The sequence below is a fragment of the Crocuta crocuta genome, unplaced genomic scaffold, assembly GCF_008692635.1.
Source record: "Crocuta crocuta isolate KB4526 unplaced genomic scaffold, BGI_CrCroc_1.0 scaffold675, whole genome shotgun sequence".
In the NCBI taxonomy this organism is placed as follows: Eukaryota; Metazoa; Chordata; class Mammalia; order Carnivora; family Hyaenidae; genus Crocuta; species Crocuta crocuta.
Window position 1 is genome coordinate 491679 of NW_027528796.1, and position 19750 is coordinate 511428.

Below are 19750 nucleotides of genomic sequence, written 5' to 3' on the forward strand. Positions count from 1 at the left end.
AATTTGCTGTGTCCAGGTGTGTTTCCTCATATGCGCGTGTACACACGCCTCCTTAAAGAACAAAGTGATAGGAGAGGAAAATACCGTGTGAAACGAATGCTGGTAGTGGGATATCAAGAATGAATTTTAAACACTACTCTGACACACAGGTGAACATTTGTTGGAGAAAACATGGCAGAATCCTCTCTATGTCCCTGGTGTTGGTAAACCAGACTTGGCGACAACCAGTGACTCCTTTAATTCTAAGACCCCCTTATTTATGCTGAAACTGTTTTCTAGCTTACTGTTTGCCCTAAGAACTTTGTTAAACAATATCTAAATGTGTTCCTGATTTTTAGTTTTAAAATTCCATCCTAGAGATAAACTACTTATGGAAGATGGCAGTGTGGTCTTTTTACATACGATGGGTGCCTCTCTTCTCCTGAGCGACTCAGTCAGCTGTTTAGTTACAAAGCAAAGTTAGATTTTGTTTAGACGTCATCATCATCATAAATAGCTTGCGGTCATTTGGATTATTGGATTATTATCAACTCGTTGATAATCCTTAAGTTGACTATTATGTGAATTTGTTTATTTGCCATGTTTTTAGAGAACCCCATTCTTCCCAACCTAACCCAAGAGTGGCAGCTTCGTAATTAGTAATGTAATGGAGAGGCACGTGTCACCATTAAGTCCTTCTTTCTCAGTATGGTTGAAATCTTGTTTGCGATCAAAATCACATCTGGTTTTTATGGAAATTTTGTCTAATTAAAAATAAAATTCTAATCTGTATATCTCTTTTAATTGACAGAGAAGTACAACAGTTCCATCCTGCTGTTAGAAATTCCTCTGAAGTGAAATTTGCTGTTCAGGCTTTTGCTGCATTGAACAGTAATAATTTTGTGAGATTTTTCAAGCTGGTCCAATCGGCTTCTTATCTGAACGCATGTCTTTTACATTGTTACTTTCATCAGGTGAGTAATATAGCTGTACTTGAGAATTGAAGAAAGTAGATTGTAACTTTTGATATTTAAGTGCTTCTCTATTCCCAGAACATTTCAGCAGGTCCTGGGCTGACTTTTGTGTAACCCTCTCGCACTAGCCCTTTGAGGGGGTTCCTGGCGTACCTTGTTTTACAGGGGTTGGTGTCATCGACCACTGACAGAAAAGGCTGTGTGGTGGAATATACTCTTGTTAGGTTCTCAGATCAGAGAAGTCTCTTTAGAATGATATGACTTGAGGGTGCCTGGGTGCCTCAGTCAGTTAAACATCTGACTTTGGCTCGGGTCATGATCTCATGGTTTGCGAGTTGGAGTCCTGAATCGGGTGAGCATGAGCCCCGCTTCAAGTGAGCCCCTCTTCCCCCCTCCTCCCTTTCCCTCTCTCCCTTGTGGGATTCTCTGTCTTTCTCTCCCCCTCCCTCTCAGTCTGTGCTCTTGCTCACATGTTACCTCTCTCAAAAAAAAAAAATGGTATGGCTTGAGTTCAGCATTATCATCATTCATGGAAACCGAAAATCAAAAATTGCACATACAAAATCTCTAACTTAAAAATTTTTAGTGTTATTAATATAAATTTTTGGAATGAACCTGATGATACTGAATTCATTCCAATAAATATCTTGAGGGCCTATTCTTTGTGGAGTACCATGCTGTGCCTTGGGGTTGCGACCCTGGGGAAGACTGGTCTCTTACCCGGTGCCTTACACAAGAGTGTGAACGCCAGGTCTCAGAATTCCTCAAGTTAGGTGTTCAGGCCCAGCCCCGACAGCGCACACACTGTGCTGCCCCCCGCTGTGAGGGGTCTGCTGGATGGGGACGAGGCTGCCTGGGATGGGGTGTCTCAGGACATGACTAGCTGGTTCTTTGACTCCAGGTTTTCTTCTTGGGTCACACATCAAGTCCAACGATAGACAGTGACTAAGCCCTTGGCAAACGGTCTTCTGCAGGTTTGCTCACTGTGATGTCTGACAGTTGCCAACAGAACCGAAATTCTGGAACAAACAAAAAGATTTGAACTAGCATGTTACTTGAGGAACCCTGTACATTTAACAAATAAAACTGATAGGTAATACTTTCAGAATGATTATTTAACATTATTAGAATGTTGACCATTTGTTCCCATTTTAATAACTTTAAACAAAAAAGACATTTAAGTGCTTTTCCTTAGAGAAATAGTGTGTTTGACGTGGTTCATAGGGCTCCTTGTTCAGCTCCACCTGTCATGATGCCTTTAGTCCCTTCAACTCCAGAGCACTCTTGCTGCAAGGCCTCTGCACTTGCTGCTCTCACCGCTGTTCTTTCTCCTCATGGAGCCGTACGGCGTTCACCACCGTCTGTCTTGACTTGGTGCCACCGTCTCAGCAGGGCCCATACTGCCCGTCTTCCCCCTTCCTCCGCCTGCCTTCCTTGGTTGCACTGTCAGCATGACATGTGCTGTGTATTTCACAGATCCATCCTGTTCATCGTTGCTCTTGCCTGGCATGCCAGTCATGGGGGCAGGGATTTCGTTTTTGCATTGTTGTGTGCTCAGTAGTAACAATGCCAGGTACAAAGTAAACACTGGATAAAGTAGGGTTAAAGAGCACTGCAAGGGGTCACCCAGAGTCCTAGCACCTGCACGTAATTTTTGTTAGCATTTTCCTTTCTTTCTTTTTTATAAAGCACTTTTTGTGAATTTCATGTCATTTATGGGGTTTCCTGTGGCACTCTATCAATCTCTGATAATTTTTAGTGCCACACAGCTTTATGTCAAGTGGAGGATGTATAGTTGACTTTCCACATGCTCTGCTGATGGATGATTTGTTTTCTAGGGTTTCTCCTTTCCCTTCCCTTCCCTCCCCCTCCCCCTTTCCTTCCCTCCCCCTCCCCCTTCCCTTCCCAGAAGAGCACAAACACGGGAGGGGCAGAAAGAGAGGGGGAGAGGGTTTGAAGGAGGCTTTGCACTCACAGAGCCCGATGTGGGGCTTGAACTCCTGAACCGTGAGATCATGACCTGAGCTGAAACTGGATGCTCAGCTAACTGAGACCCCCAGGCGCCCTGTCTCCTAGGGTTTCTTTTGAGTAAAGCCTTCATGGCCTGACTTTTCCTATGCCTAAGACGGATCGCTTCACTTGCATTCTGGTTATCTTCCACTGAGCAGATTCCCTGATGATTGCTAGCCTAGGCCCCTTAGTGGCAGATTGCTTTCCAGAGGGTCTGAGCTACAGTAGGACCCTGTGCCCCGTGCTGGCATTTCTGTGGTTATGGGATAATTGGCCCCTGACACTGTAGTGATTCATCTTGTCTCTTCAGATCCGCAAGGATGCTCTCCGGGCGCTCAATATCGCGTATACCGTGAGCACGCAGCGCTCCACCATCTTTCCCCTGGATGGCGTGGTGCGCATGCTGCTGTTCAGAGACTGTGAGGAGGCCACAGACTTCCTGAACTACCATGGTCTCACTGTCTCTGATGGGTAAGAGCAGAGAGGTGGATTCTCTTTGTTTCTGTTTCTGGTTTGTTTGTTTGTTTGTTTTTTCATTCTGATGAAGGGCTGGGAATTGCCAGCTACCTGCCAGGCCCCAGAGGGCACATTCCACATGCTGCCTCCCTGAGGTGCAGGTGAAATCAGCAAGGCTCAGAATGGCTGGGGAGCATCCCCAGGTCACATGCTGTTCGTCGGTGGATTGGAGTTTAGACCCATTTCTTTGTAACTCCAGAATCAGGGCTTTTCACAAGTTACTGAAGATCATACAGGTAAAAGTTAGACTCTTCCTTCTCTGTTTCTTGAAGGTGATTTCTGCTTGCCCCTGACTGACCACTGCTCACCCTTGGTGGTCCGGACAGGCACGGGTGGGCCAGGTCAAGGGCTACTCCACTGCTTGGAGTCAGTGTTTTGAGAACCTTACTCAACTTGTGGATCCTCTCCCAGAAAATGCCGCCATAATATGCATTATGTCTTATTCCAAGTTTGGGTTTCTCCAACCCTTCCCTCCACTTAACTCCTCATTGCCAGCCCCTTCCTGTCTGCTTTCTGCAGTCCTCACAGAAACATGGCAGCATTAGAATAAGACAGGAGCATGTAGGTGTGTGGCATTCTACCTATGGCCATCTACAGCTAGGCCAGGAGGCTCCCATGTCACAAGGAAATGTCCAGGCTGGCACCTGTGGGCACTATGGGCTCAGCTGCCAGGATCAGCCCTTACTGCCTCCCTCCTCATTTACACATGGCTGTGGGGTGACCCAGTGATGGGGACAGGGCTTTCAGCATTGCTGCTGGGCACTGAGAAGGTAAAGGCTGGCTTTTTACCTGTGTAACGCCTCTCCGTGGGTTCTTTGTGGTCTGGGTAGCTGTGTTGAGCTGAACCGATCCTCGTTCCTGGAACCAGAGGGGTTATCCAAGGCCAGGAAGTCGGTGTTTATTACCAGGAAGCTGACAGTGTCGGTTGGGGAAATCGTGAACGGAGGGCCATTGCCCCCCATCCCTCGTCACACTCCCGTGTGCAGCTTCAACTCCCAGAACAAGTACGTTGGGGAAAGCCTGGCTGCGGAGCTGCCCACGGGCACTCAGAGACCCGGCTTGGACTCAGGTGAGGAGCTGCGGTGCGGGACGGAACTAGCTCTTGCCCCCCTAGGAAGCCTCTCGGGAGCCAGGAGCATCTGTCTTATTTTAAGGGTGAGGTGTAGGGCGGGTGGGTATTGGTGCTGTGCTCAGGTCTTTCTCCCCTCTCAAGAGTGGCCCAAATGGCTTCCTGATGTCACAGTGCTTGGTTCCCACAGGTGAAGCACATGCCATCCCCTGTGACTTGGCTTGGGAGGGTGGCCAGTCTTAGGATCACTGTGGGTGCCCGGGGGTTGCCCTATGTGCCCACATTTGCCTGTTCCCTTGCAGGTGGGGGGAAAGGAGAGGTATGTGGTGCAGAGGCAGATGTGCCCCCACCTGCTCTCCAGCAGCCTCTTCCCACCCCTGCACCCACACCAGCTTCTCTGCCTCACCTCCCGGCACCAGCCCCGAGCACAGTGCCTGGCCTCTTCCAGCCCCCTGTGCAGGCCCCCCTGCAGCCTCCTGTGCAGCCTGAGTCGCTTCCTCCAAGGCCTGCACCTGCGTACTCTGATGCGGTAAGGGCTCCAGATCAGGGCTCCGAGGAGCCTGTTGTGTACAGGTGTCACCAACAGCGTCTGATGTCCAGTCTGACCCTCATCTGTAGATCACTCCCATGGAGGTGGTTGCACGTGTGCCTCTAGAATGTTCTGAGTGCTAGCCGAGGCAGGTCTCAGGACCCTGGCCCTGAAGGCTTAAGCCTTTGTCTTTTAGACAAGGAGTCTGGGGCTCTGAGCCCAGACTGCACCAGGCTCCCTCGTTCTTTGCCTGTGTGTCTTTGAAAGGGCTACATCGGAGACTTTGGAGAAGGCGCTGAAGGGTTTTTGTGGAAATAACATGACAGATGAAGTAGACATGGCCCTGCGTGCAGAGCTCTGCAGATGCGTGGGTCTCTGTGGACCACCCTCTGCCCTGTGGAGTGGGCTGTGTTGCCTGGTCTCCTGCAAGGGGTCCTGTGAGAGACCCGGCCTGCAGTCACTCGGCCTCTGGTGGGGTGGCCCAGCTGGGGCTGACACTGCCAGGCCCCCTGCAGAGCCCCGTTCTTCCGCACAGTTGTTAGAGCAGCTCTTGAGTGCGTCCTGTCCTGGCGCCATCTTGCGGCCCTCGTGTGCGTGCTCTGAGTGGTACTCAACACCGTTCGCTCCAGAGAACCAGTAGTCATGTTGACTAGGGATGTGTGGGGCCACTGGCATGCAGCACCACGTGCCTGCCAGCCACGCAGGCTGTGGGATTGGGCTCACCGCCCTGTTGGTTGGGCCGGTTTTGGTCATGACCCCCGCTGGGGGATTAAGGAGGCCCAAGAGGATCATGAAGAATGCTTTCAGAGACTGACAGTGTTTGATATGATATGGGGGCATCACTGAGCAGTCAGCAGGCTTGCCTTGTCCTTCCCAGAAGGCTCTTCTCTGTTCATCAGCAGGAAATGTTTCCAGAAACAGCATAGCCAATTCCCATCTGAGGATTGTTAAATGCCCTCATACAAATGTCCACTGATGAGGTCATGAAAGGATTTTTTTTTGCCCCAGAGGCGTTGCTCCATGAGACCAACTGGCTCTGTGAAGGTTTTCAGTGCCCTGGGGCCGTACGGCTGGATTGGATTTAAGTTCAGTCTGGATCAAGGCAGTGTTTCTCACTGCCGTTGCCCTGTCCCATGTGACCTTTCCTTAGGACCTGGCTCAGGTGGTGGATGAGCTCATCCAGGAGGTTCTTCAGAGGGACTGTGAGGAGGTTGGCGCTGCTGGGGCAGCCTTTGCAACCACAGCTCTGGGGTAAGTGCGGCACCTTTCTTGCTCTGAAGCTGTTTGCTCATTGGGGCCAAGCCCCACCCCTGCACGTTTCCTCCCCCAGAGCTGCTGTCAGTCTTGGACAGAAGGGTACAGCTGCCCGTTTGTACAGGCTTACCTGTAGGTCCTGCCCTCTAGGTGGGGTGACTTCACGTTCCTGACCTTCTCTTTGTCACTGGCATGGAATTTCTGTTTGTGTGTATTTTTTGAGCAATGCTAGGTTTATTAAAGTGGTAAATTGAAAACCTATTTTTCCTAAAACTTTAAACGTGCCTTTAAAATCTAGTAAAGTAGGGGTGCCTGGTGGCTCAGTCAGTTGAGCCTCCAACTTCGGCTCAGGTCATGATCTTACAGTTTGTGGGTTCAAGCCCTGCGTCAGGCTGTGTGCTGACAGCTCAGAGCCTGGAGCTGCTTCGGATTCTGTGTCTCCCTCTCTCTCTGACCCTCCCCTGCTCACTCTCTTTCTCTCTCAGAAATAAATTTTAAAAAAATTAATAAAATCTAGTAAAGTAAAAATTTGTTTATTCTCTATTAGGAATTAAAAATACTTTATGCAGGGGTGCCTGGGTGGCTTAGTCGGTTAAGCGTCCGACTTTCGCTTAGGTCATGATCTCGCGGTTCGTGGGTTCAAGCCCCGCGTCGGGCTCTGTGCTGACTGTTTCACAGTCTGTGACTCCCTCTCTCTCTGACCCTCCCCTGCTCACGCTGTCTCTCTCTCTCCTAGAAATAAATAAAACATTAAAAAAAAAAAAAAGACCTTAAATACTTTATGCAGTCTGGGATTGTTTTACTTTATAAATTTGACAGATTAAATTCCTTTAAACATTTTATATAATTTGAATTTTATACCATGATGAAATTTCTTTAGAGATTTCAAGCTATACTTAATACATTTTATATATCTGATTCTAATATTTTAAATATTTGGTCTTAGTAAATTAAATAATCGAACCTTTCAGGGGTGCCTGGGTGGCTCAGTCGGTTAAGCGTCTGATGTCAGCTCAGGTCATGATCCTACAGTTTGTGGGTTGAAGTCCTGTGTCAGGCTCTGTGCTGACAGCTCAGAGCCTGGAGCTTTGGATTCTGTGTCTCCCTCTCTCTCTGCTCCTTCCCCATTCATGTTCTCGTTCTCTCTCTCTCTCTCTCTCTCTCTCTCTCCAAAATAAACATTGATAAAATTTTAAATCAAAACCTTTCTAAGCTATTAAATAACTTTTATAAAGTTAAAGTTAATAAACATAGTAAATTAGATTCTTTTTTTTTTTTTTAAACGAGAGAGGGAGAGAGCATGAATGAGGGGGGCCAAAGAGAGAGGGGGACAGAATATCTGAAGCATGTTCTGTGCTGACAGAAGAGAATTCTATGTGGGGCTTGAACTCACAAACTGTGAGATCATGACCTGAGCTGAAGTTCGACACTGACTGAGCCTCCCAGATGCCCCAGTAAACCAGATTCTTTTTTCTTTTTTTCCCCTCTTAATGTTTATTTTTGAGAGAGACAGAGCATGAGCAAGGGAGTGGCAGAGAGAGGGAGACACAGAATCTGAAGCAGGCTCCAGGCTCCAAGCTGTCAGCACAGAACCTGACGTGGGGGTTGAATTCACAAACTGTGAGATCATGACCTGAGCCGAAGTTGGATGCTTAACCGGCTGAGCCACCCAGGCTCCCCTAGTAAATCAGATTCTTAAGAAATTTAAACATGTTTTTAAAATCTTAGGGTGTCTGGGTGGCTTAGTAGGTTGAACTTCCAACTCTTAATTTTGGCTCAGGTCAAGATTCCAGGGTCATGGATGGATGGGACTGAGCCTTGAGCATGGGAATTGCTTAAGATTCTCTCTCTTTCCCTCTGCTCACCTTCCCCCTGCCCCCGCTTGCATGCTTGCTCTCTCTCGCTCACTCTCTTTCTCAAATAATAAAAATAAATAAATAAAAATCCCATTCCATATGAAATCAGACAATGATTTAAAAGTGTTACTTCACCTGTATAAATATAGATGACTCAAAAGAATTAAACTTATTGATAGATTGATTCATTTTCTTATACTGGAGTCAGATACATATTTTCTGTTTGCTTGAAATAAGAATAAATATGATTTCCATTTGCTCAACTTATTTTGATAAAACTTACATTAAAAAATTAACCATTTTTATGTGTACAGTTCAATGTATTATTTCCAGAACTTTTTTGTCATCCCAAACAGAAGCTATACCCATTCAACAATAATTTCCCATTCTTCTCTTTCCCCAGCTCCTGGTAACCTCTATTCTACTTTCTCTCTTTATGAGTTTGCCTTTCTTAGGTACCTCACATGAGTGGCATCATAATATTAGTCCTTTTGTCTGACTTTATTTTTAGACACAAGAATGTTTTCAAGTTCATCTACGTTGTAGCTTGTATCAGCATTTCATTCCTTTTTATGGCTGAATAATACTCTGTTATATGTACAATTGATCCTTGACCAACATGGGGAGTTAGGGGTACCAACCTCCTGTGCAGTCAAAAATCTAGTATAACTTTTGACTCCCCTAAATCCTAACTATTAATAATTTGTAGATTGGTAGCCTTACTGATAACATCAGTAGTTGATTAACATATATTGTGTATGTTAAGGTATTAAACACTACATTCTTAGAATAAAGTAAGCTAGAAAAAAGAAATTGTTATTCAGAAAATCATCAGGGACAAAACAAGAAGAGAAAGTATACTTAACAGTATTGTATGTGTTACGTGGGCCGGTGCAGTTCACACCCGTGTTGTTCAAGAGTCAACTGTGTAAACACACATACATATGTGTATACACCACATGTTGTTTGTTTATTTATTGATGGACCCTTAGGATTGTTTCTACGTTTTGACTATGGTGAATAATGCTGTTATGAACATTGGTGTACAAATCACTGAGTCCCTGATTTCAGTTCTTATGGGTGTAAGCCTAGGAGTTGAATTACTAGATCATATGATCTATTTTTAATTTTTTGAAAAACTGCCAACCATTTTCCGCAGCAGTTGCACCATTTTATATTCTCACCAGCAGTGCAGAAGGATTCCATTTTCTGTACATTTTTGCCAATACATTGTATCATTTAAAATTTTTTTTTTATAATAACCATCTTAATGGGTATCTAAAGTGGTATCTCATTGTAGTTTTGATTTGCACTTCCCTAGTAACTAATGATGTCAAGCATGTTTTCATGTGCCTATTGGTCTTTTGTATATCTTATTTGGAGAAATCCATTTTTAAGTCCTTTACCCATTTTTGAATTGTTTTTTTGTTGTTGAATTTGTAGGAGTTCTTTGTTTTCTGGATATTAATCCCTTTTCAGATATATGATTTGCAAGTATTTTTTCCCATTCTGTTTGGGAATGTCTTTTCTGTGTCTTTACTCTCTTGATAGTGTCTTTAGATCGACAAAAGTCTTAAGTTTTACATAGTCCATTTTATCTATTTTTTCTTTTGATGCCTGTGCTTTTGGTGTCATGTTCAAGAAATTGCCAAATTCTTGAATTTGAATATTTTCTTGTGATTTCTTCTAAGACTTTTATAGTTTCCGCTTTTAAGTTTAGGTCTTTAATCCATGTTTCTTTCATTTTCATATATGGTGTAAGATAAGGATCCAACATCATTCTTTTGTGTATGAGTACCTAGTTTTGTCAGCACCGACTATTGAAATAACAGTCTTTCCCCTTTTGAATGGTCTTGGCACTCTTGCTGAAAATCAATTGGCCACATATGTGAAGGTTTCTTCCTGGATTCTCTATTCTATTCTGTTGATCCATGTCTTTTTTTATGCCAGTACCACATTGTTTTGATTACTGTAGTCTTGTAGTAAGTTGTGTAGTAAGCTTTGAAATCACAAAGCATGAGTCCTTCAAATTTCTCTTTTTCAAGATTGTTTCACTATTTGGGGTCCCTTGAAATTCCATGTGAATTTTAGGATGAATTTTTCTATTTCTGTAAAAATGCTTTTAGTATTTTGATAATGACGCACTGAATCTGTCGATTGCTTTGAGTAGTATTGACATCTTAACATGAAGTCTTGCAGTGTAGGGGCACCTTGCTAGCTCAGTCGGTAAAGCAGGCTACTCTTTTTTTTTTTCTTCCTTAAATAGTTTATTGTCAAGTTGGTTTCCATATAACACCCAGTGCTCATCCCAGCAAGTGCCCTCCTCCATGCCCGTCCCCCCCCTTCCCCTCTCCCCCACCCCCATCAGCCCTCAATTTGTTCTTAGCATTCAAGAGTCTCTCATGGTTTGCCTCCCTCCATCTCTCCAAGTATTTTTCCCTTTCTTCTCCCCCATGGTTCTCTGTTAAGTTCCTCCTGATCCACCTATATGTGCAAACATATGGTATCTGTCCTTCTCTGCCTGATTTAACTTCACTCAGCATAACACCCTCTAGTTCCATTCATGTTGCTACACACGGCCAGATTTCATTCTCATTGCCATGTAGTATTCCATCGTATAGGTGAACCACATCTTCTTGATCCATTTGTCCGTTGATGGACACTTAGGTTCTTTCCATGTTTTGGCTATTGTTGAGAGTGCTGCTATGAACATTGGGGTACATGTGCCCCTAGTAGCAGGCTACTCTTGACCTCGGGGTTGTGAATTCAAGCCCCCTGTTGGGCACAGAAGATTACTATTATATATTTATCTAAGATTTTTTTTAAATGTCGATTCTATTTGTTTAATGTTTATTTTTGAGAGAGTGCAAGCAGGGGAGGAGCTGGGGATGGAGGGACAGAATCTGAAGTGGGGCTCTGTAGTGACAGCAGCAAGCCCGATGTGGGGTTCAAACTCATGAACTGTGAGATCATGACTTGATCTGAAGTTGGACGCCTAACCAACTGAGCCACCCAGGTGCCCCAAAACCTTTCAGTCTTTCATGTCTGAACATGAAAGCTCTGAGTGTTTCATAATATAGGCTATATCATGTTGAGGAAATCCTTTTCTATTTCTAGGTTTTTGAGTGTTTTTATCATGAAATTCATACTGAATTTTGTCAGATGCTCTTTCTGCATCATTTGAGATGGTCGATCATGTGGGTTTTTTCCCCCTCCAGTTTATTTAATGTGTTTGTATTACATTGTTTTTTGCTTGTTGAACTATCCTTGCATTCCAAGAGTAAATCCCAGTAGGTTATTTTCTATAGTCCTTTGAATGTATTGCTGAATTTTGGTTTGCTATTATTTTGTAGAGGATTTTTGTGTTAGTATGCATAAAGGATATTGGTATATGGTTATTTTTTGAGAGAGAGAGTGGGAGTGAGTGGGAGCGAGGGACAGAGAAAAAGAGGGAGAGAGAAAATCCCATGAGCTGCAGAGAGAGGTAGAGAGAGTTCAGAGCCTGGAATGAGGCTCGAGCTTACCTGTTGAGCTCACAGCTCAAACTCAAGAACTGTGAGATCATGACCTTAGCTGAAGTCAGATTCTTAACAGACTGAGCCACCAGGCACTTCTGGTATGTGGTTTTCTTATTGTATCTTTGTCTGATTTTGATATCAGAGCAGAGTAATACTGGCCTCAAGAAAGTTTTAGAAAGTGTTTCTTTCTCTCCAGATTTTTGGAAGAGTTTGAGAGGGTTGTTCTTTTTTTAAGTGTTTGGTAGAATTTAATGGTGAAGCCATTGCTTTTTTGGGAGGGGTTTTTGAAGACTGAATCAATCTCCTTACAAGTTGTAGGTCTATTCATATTTTCTTTTCCTTTTTTTTTGCTTTTGTTTTTGTTTTTTTGTTTATTTTTGAGAAAGAGTGTGCATGCCCATGTGCGTGGGAGGGGGCAGAAAGAGATGGGCAGAGGATCCAAATGGGTTTCGAGCTGACAGCAGAAGAGGCTGACTTGGGGCTCAAACTCACGAATGGTGAGATTATGACCTGAACCAAAGTCAAATGGCTTACCCAACTGAGCTACCTGGGCACTCCTATTCAGATTCTCTGTTTTTACGTGCGTCAGTTTTGATTGTGTGTTTCTAACTATAGGCTTAATTTTTAAGCTAAAAGCTAAATACATATCTTTTCCTTGCTAATATTAGAAGTTTAGTTATGTGGCTTCCTTGGCTTTTATTTATTTAGAATGATATCCACTTTTCTCTGCCTAGTGTTTCCAATGCTGCAATGGAGGAGCTGTTGACAGCCGCCACCACAGGCATTTTGAGGCACATTGCAGCTGAAGAAGTGTCTAAGGAGAAGGAGCGAAAGGAGGAGGAGAGGCGGCAGGCTGAGGAGGAGAGGTGAGGGTGCCTTGTTCCTGCAGTGCGCCTGAGGTTGGAGCGTGTGGACAAAGGCCAAAGTTCACCTGGCCTAGGATGCTCTTACCGTTGTCCATTGCACCAGCATGGGACCCATGGCTCACCCAGCGTCCTCATACGGTGTAGCCCAGGGAGTGGGTGGGGGTCCTGAGGCCACACCCACCTTGTGAGCAGCAGCTCTCCCCCCAGCTGGTTGGGGGTAAGGGTGGTGGTCAGGGGAGCTGGAGTGTGGGTGACTTTGTCGCCTGTCTGGTGGGATGAGAGGAGTGGGCCTGCCAGCGTAGGTGGCACAACCCAAATCCTGACCTGTCAAGTCGCGGGGTGTGCTGACACACTTTATTCTTAAACGTTACCCTTGTGCTCTTTTTTCTTTTACCCTTAGGTTGAAACAAGAGAGAGAACTAGTGTTAACTCAGCTGAGCCAGGGCCTGGCTACAGAGCTGACAGAGCTTGTGGTCACAGAATGCGTGAAGGAAACCTGTTCCCAGGAGTTGAAGTAAATGAAGTTGTAGTTTGAGGGTGTGGGGTGGTGGGACAGAAGGGGGTTATTGAAGTGCTGTGGCCAGGCATTTGGACGAGGAGCACATCTTGGATAGCCAAACAGTGAGGTGCCGTCCAGGCCCTTGGTGTGTGTTGCCTGCAGAGGGAGCCTCACATACACTCTCAGCCTCACTGTGGACCCCGCACTGGTGTGGGCAAGTGTGTGCGCAAAATAACTCAGTGGTAGTCTTATACACCAAGTCATTTACCATTAGTTTTTCTCAAGTAGGAGATCCCTTCTCTTGGTTTAGATTTTAAAAGGTTGTTTTGAGCCATCTCATTTAAGAACTTTATTAACTTTTTAAAAATTGAATTCTAATTAACATGCAGTGTTATATTAGTTTCAGGTATACAACAAATTGATTCGAAAGTTGTGCTTCCATGATAAGTGTATTCACTGCTTGTCATGATACAACACAGTTACAATATTTTTTACTATATTCTCTTTCTTTTTTTTCTTTTTTCTTTTGAAAGAGAGAGAACAAGCTGGGGAGGGTCAGAGAAAGGGGAACAGAGGATCCAAAGCTGTGGAGGGGCAGAGAGGGAGGAAGACAGAAGATCTGTGCTGATAGCAAAAAGCCTGACACGGGGCTCAAACTCATGAGTGTGTGTTTCTAGGATTGTGTGAGATGACCTGAGCTGAAGTCAGACACTTAACTGACTAAGCCACCCAGGCACCCCTGTTTATTCTTTATGCTATACTTTTCATCTCTGTGACTTATTTATATTTTGACTGGAAGTTTGTACTTCTTAATCCTCTTTATCTGTTTCGTCCATTCTCCCACCACCCTCTTCTCTAGCAACCATCTGCTTTCTATTTAAGAGTCTATTTTTGTTTCTTCCTTTGTTCTGTTTTTTTTAGATTCCACTTACATAAGTGAAATCGTATGTTTGTCTTTCTTTGTTTAAGCACATAGCACATTACTCTATATCCATCTGTTTTGTTGCAGATGGCAAGATCTCATCCTTGTTTGATGACTGAGTAGTATTCCATTATACACACACACACATTACATCTCTGTCTGTGGGTACTTAGGTTGCTTCTGTATATTAATTACTATAAAAATGCTGTTATAAACATAGGGCACATATATCTTTTCGTTTTCTTTGGGTTTCCAATTATTGAATTACAGGGTCATATTGTATTTCAAGTTTTAATTTTTTGAGGAACCTCCACCATACTGTTTTCCACCATGGTTGCACTAATTTACATTGCCACCAACAGTACAAAGGGTTCCCTTTTCTCCACATCCTCACCAACATCATTATTCTTGTCTGTTTGATTCTAATTATTCTGCTTGGTGTGAGGTGATATCTCATGGTTTTGATTCACATTTCCTCTGTGACTAGTGATGTAGATAGAGCATATTTGCAGGTGTCTGTTGGCCACATGTGTTGTTTTCTTTGGAAAAGTACCCGTTCTGGTCCTCTGCCCATTTTTAAATAAAATTTTGTGCGTGCTTGCGTGCGTGTGTGTGTGTGTGTGTGTGTGTGTGTGTTATGCAAGTTCTTTCTGTATTTGAATATGAATCCCTTCTTGATTATATCATTTGCAGCTGTCTTCTCCCATTCATTGGGTTGCCTTTTTATTTTGCTGATGGTTTCCTTCACTGTGTTAAAGCTTTTTATTTTGGTATAATCTCAGTTGTTTATTTTTGCTTTTGTTTCCTTTGCCTGGGGAGACATATCCATAAATATGTTTTTAAGGCTGATGTCCAAGAGATTGCTGCCTATGTTTTCTTTTAGGAGTGTTAAGGTTTCAGGTCTCATATTGAGGTCTTTAATCCATTTTGAGTTTATGTTTGTGTGTGGTGTGAGAAAGTGGCCCAGTTTCATTCCCATGCATGTAGGTGTCCAGTTTTCCCTATACCATTTGTTCAAAAGACTGTCTTTTCTCCATTATATATTCTGGCTTTCTTTGTTTATAGGCAATTGATCGTGGAGGTATGGACCCTCTATCCTATTGCATTAGTCTGTGTGTCTTTTTGTGTCCGTACCATACTATTTTGATTACTATAGTTTTGTAGTAGGTTATGATATCTGGGATTGTTATACTTTCAATCTTTGTTATGCTTTCTCAAGTTTGATTTGACTATTTGAGGTCTTTTGGGTTCCATACAAATTTTAGGACTATTTGTTTTTGTTCTGTGAAAAATGCTATTGGTATTTTGATAGAGATTATATTGAATCTGTAGATTGCTTTGGGTATTTCAAACATTTTATTAATTCTTGTAACCCATGAGCATGGAATACCTTCTATTTGTTTGTGTCATCTTCCATTTCTTTAATCAGTGTTTTATAGTATAGGTCTTTTACCTTATTGGTTAAATTTAGCATTACTATTTTTTCTTTTTGGTGCAGCTATAAATGGTACTGTTTTCTTAATTTCTCCTGCCACTTCATTATTAGTGTATAAGAAATGCAACAAATTTCTGTGTATTGATTTTGTATCTATAACTTCATTGAATTCATTTATCAGTTGATAGCTTTTTGGTGGAATCTTTAGGGTTTTCTGTATGTAGCATCACATCATCTACAAATAGTGATAGTTTTACTTCTTCAACAATTTAGATGTCTTTTTTTTTTTTTTTCCCCTTCTTTTATTGCTATGGCTGGGACTTCCAGTAGTGTGTTGAATAAAAGTGGTGAGAGTGGGCATCCTTGACTTTGTTACTGATCTTAGAGGAAAAGCTATCAGTTTTTCACCATTGAATGTGATGTTAGCTGTGGGTTTTTCATATATGGCTTTGAGGCTTTTGTTATGTTTATTATTTTATTTTGTTGAGGGTTTTTTATTATGAATTGTTGTGTTTTGTCAAATCCTTTTCCTGCATCTGTTGAGATGATCATATGGTTTTTATCCTTTCTCTTGTTAGTGTGGTGTGTCATATTGGTTGATTTATGAATATTGACCAACATTTGCATATCTGGAATAAATCTATTTGACTGTGGTGAATAGCATTTTAATGTATTGTTGACTTCAGTCTACTAATATTTTGTTGAGGATCTTTGCATCTGTGTTCATTAGAGAGATTGGTTTGTAATTTTCTGTTTTTGTAGTATCTTTGTCTATTTTGGCATCAGGATAATACTGATTTCATAGAATGAATTTTGATGTTTTCCTTCCTTTTCTCCTTTTTTGGAATATTTTGAGACCAGTAGGTATTAACTCTTATTTAAATATTCGGTAGAATTTACCTGTGAAGCCATTTGGTCCTAGACTTTTGTTTGTTGGCAGTTTTTTGATTACTGATTCCATTGCATTACTAGTAACCTTTTGAAATTTTATGTTTCTTCCTATTTCATTTTTAGAAGATTGTGTGTTTCTAGGAATTTATTTCTTCTAGGTTGTCCACTTTGCTGGCATATAATTTTTCATAATACTTTCTTATAATCCTTTGTATTTCTGTGGTGTCAATTGTTATTTCTTTTCCTTCATTTCTTTATTTATTGGAATCCTCTCTTTTTCATGATGAGTCTGGCTAAAGGTTTATCAGTTTTGTTTATCTTTTCAAGGAACTAGCTCTTGCATTTTAGTGATCTTTTCTATTTTGTATCTACTCTTAGTTTCGTTTATTTTTGCTCTAATCTTTATTTCCTTCTACAAGCTTTGGGTTTTTGTTTGTTCTCTTTTCCCCTAGGTCCTTTAGGTATAAGGTTAGGTTGTAATTTTTCTTATTTCTTGAGGTAAGCCTTTATCACTATAAACTTTCCTTTTGAAACAGTTGCATCCCAAAGATTTTGAACTGTTGTGTTTTTATTTTCATTTGTCTCCATATATATTTTTTTCTATTTTGATTTCTTGGTTGACCCATTCATTGGTTATAGCATGTTGTTCAGCTCCCATGTATTTGTGTTCTTTCCAGATTTTTTTCTTGTAGTTGATTTTTAGTTTTGTACTGTGTGTTTGGAAGAGATGCTTGATGTGATTTCAGTCTTCTTAAATTTATTGAGACTTGTTCTTGTGGCCTAGCATGTGATCTGTCCTGGAGAACATTCCATGTACATTTAAAGAATGTATTATACCGTTTTTGGATGAAATGTTCCATATATAACTGTTAGGCCCAGCTGGTGTAATATGTTGTTCAAAGCTTACTGATTCCTTGTTGATTTTCTGTCTGGATGATCTGCCTATTGAGGTAAATGTGGTGTGTAAGTCCTCTGTCGTTAACTGTATTACTGTCAGTTTTTCTTTTTTGTCTGTTAACATTTGCTTTATGTATTTAGGTGTTTTCATGTTGAGTGCAGATATTTACAGTTGTCATATCCTCGTGTTGGATTGTTCCCTTTATCATTATGTAGTGTACTTTTTTGTCTCTTGCTGTGATCTTTGTTTTAAAGTTTACTTTGTCTGATATAAGTATTGTTATGTTGGCTTTTTTTTTCCACTCCCATTTGCATGATATATGTTCTTCACCCCTTCACTTTCAGTCTGTATGTCTTCAGGTTGGTTGGGAGTCTCTTGTGGGCAGCATTTAGCTGGATCTTTTTTTTCTTTTTGATTTTTTTTAATGCATGTTTATTCTTTGAGAGAGAGACACACATAGAGCACGAGTGACAGAGAGAGAGAGATAGAATCCAAAGCAGGCTCCAGCCTCCGAGCTGTCAACGCAGAGCCCAGTGCAGGGCTCAAACTCACAGATCATGAGATCGTGACCTGAGCTGAGGTCTGGCGCTTGACTGACTGAGCCACCCAGGTGCACCTATGTATCTTGTTTTGTTAACCCATTCAATTACCCTGTGTGTTTTGATTGAAGCATTTACATTTAAAGCAATTATTGATAGGTATGTACTTTTTGCCATTTTGTTAATTGCTTTCTGTAGTTCTTCTCTGTTCTCTTTCTCTTTTCGCTTTTGGTTTGATGGCATTCTTTACTAATCTGCTTGGATTCCTTTCCCTTTATTTTTTGTGTGTCTAGTAGAGGGCTTTGATTTGTGGTTACCATGAGGCTTATATATTATAACATCTTAAAATGTTTAGTAGTTGATAGTTGCCTAAGAACTATTCATTTCACTGTTAAGCTTCAGGGAAGAAAGAAGTTCAGCAGGGAAGTCTGGCTTTGTGCTTAAGCCCCCCGGAGGTAGCCCTGAAAGTGATGGACTCTATTACGGCAGAAGGCAGATTCCAGTGCAGATGGAGGGCACAGCGCGGAGGCAGAAGTATCTTGTTTAAATAGTTTCATTCCATCTTTCATGATTGGGAGTCAATTTCCCTGTTTAAGCATAAGACCTCATAAGTGACGGATCAATGTCTCTTCTTAATCCCAGGAAGTGTTAGGAGATAGGTAAGAGCTGGGACTTGATATATTTTTCCATAGTCCTAGGAGACCTGGGCTTCAGCTCACCACCAGGATTGTCTCCACCTGCCACAGAGGATGGCTGTTGAAAACATGTCTTGCTTGTTTAAGCTACTTTGGTTTTGTAACGAAATGTATTTGGTAAAATTTTCCGTGCTCCCTTGGTTGACAAAATTTTGTCATAAAAATCCTTTAGCTACTGGTTTATGTGAGGGTCACTGCCGCATGAAACATAGGCTGCAAATCTTGGCTACCAGCTATTATATACTTAGGACACTTTTATTTGCAAACGTCAGATAGTGCTGATGAGAAGGTGCTGCAGTTATCTTAATGGTCACTTGAAAATTAAAACTTGTAACTATTTTATTAAGATATAAGTTTATTTATTGACTACAAGGGCCTTATTGGACCTGTAATCTAGTAGCCTATACCACTTATATTCTTTTTTTCTTCTGTCTTAACAGGTGTCTATACATTAAGTAAAATGAAAATCTTAAAGGTTCTCTTGTGGCAGAGACATAATTGCATTTCAGTAGTAAGGATGTGGAACCTTGCCACTTTTAGGGCAAGCCCTCAATGTATGTAGGCCTTGTACAGTGTCTCCCGTCTTGATTGCTGTCTTCTGTAGGAATGCAGTGGAGACAGACCAGAGAGTCCGCATGACCCGTTGCTGTGAGGATGTCTGTGCCCACCTGGTGGACTTGTTTCTTGGGGAAGAAATTTTCCAGACTGCAAAGGAGACCCTCCAGGAACTGCAGTGCTTCTGCAAGTATCTCCAGCGGTGAGTCCTGTGTCCTTACAGATGAGATGGATGCACGTGGGGAGAGCTTTTTACAAAGATGACACTTTCAGATATAGTCAATTATACATACCCACGAAATATTCTTTCCTAAAAGATAAATGCTAAGAGAGAAATAAGGACTTAGATTGGGGACTATTTTGTATTTTGACAAGTATTTATAAGTCACTCTCTGTCATTTATCCAGTGCTCTCGATGCAGGGAGATGGCTATAAATAAGCTAAGTAAATTCCAGCTGTATGTACCCACATGAATGAATTTCTAAAACTTATATAAGTGAAAAAAGCAGTTTTTAGGGAAATTTATACAATATACAAACAGGGTATATTCAAACTAAATATGTTGTTTTAAATTTATATGTGGTAGTACAACCCTAAAGAAGAGAAGGAAAATTAACGATTATAAACTTAGCACAGTGGTTACTTTGGGAGTGAGAGGGTATGTAATTGAGCAGGGCCCAGTGCTGGTCATGGCCACTGCTGCTTAATTGGAAGTATGAGGCTGTTTTGTTTATCATTAATCTTT

The 19750-nt window shown here is 42.1% G+C and overlaps 1 protein-coding gene across 1 annotated transcript in view; it reads left to right on the plus strand.

Moving 5' to 3' along the window:
* Positions 1 to 19750, plus strand: part of MCM3AP (minichromosome maintenance complex component 3 associated protein) — a 53752-nt gene that overhangs the window by 12319 nt on the left and 21683 nt on the right. Inside the window, exons 10-17 of the mRNA XM_077755381.1 lie at positions 791 to 953; positions 3274 to 3434; positions 4310 to 4548; positions 4851 to 5077; positions 6228 to 6328; positions 12440 to 12571; positions 12972 to 13085; positions 19055 to 19207. Coding sequence (XP_077611507.1) covers positions 791 to 953; positions 3274 to 3434; positions 4310 to 4548; positions 4851 to 5077; positions 6228 to 6328; positions 12440 to 12571; positions 12972 to 13085; positions 19055 to 19207 — 1290 coding nt within the window. The remainder of the gene's footprint in view (positions 1 to 790; positions 954 to 3273; positions 3435 to 4309; positions 4549 to 4850; positions 5078 to 6227; positions 6329 to 12439; positions 12572 to 12971; positions 13086 to 19054; positions 19208 to 19750) is intronic.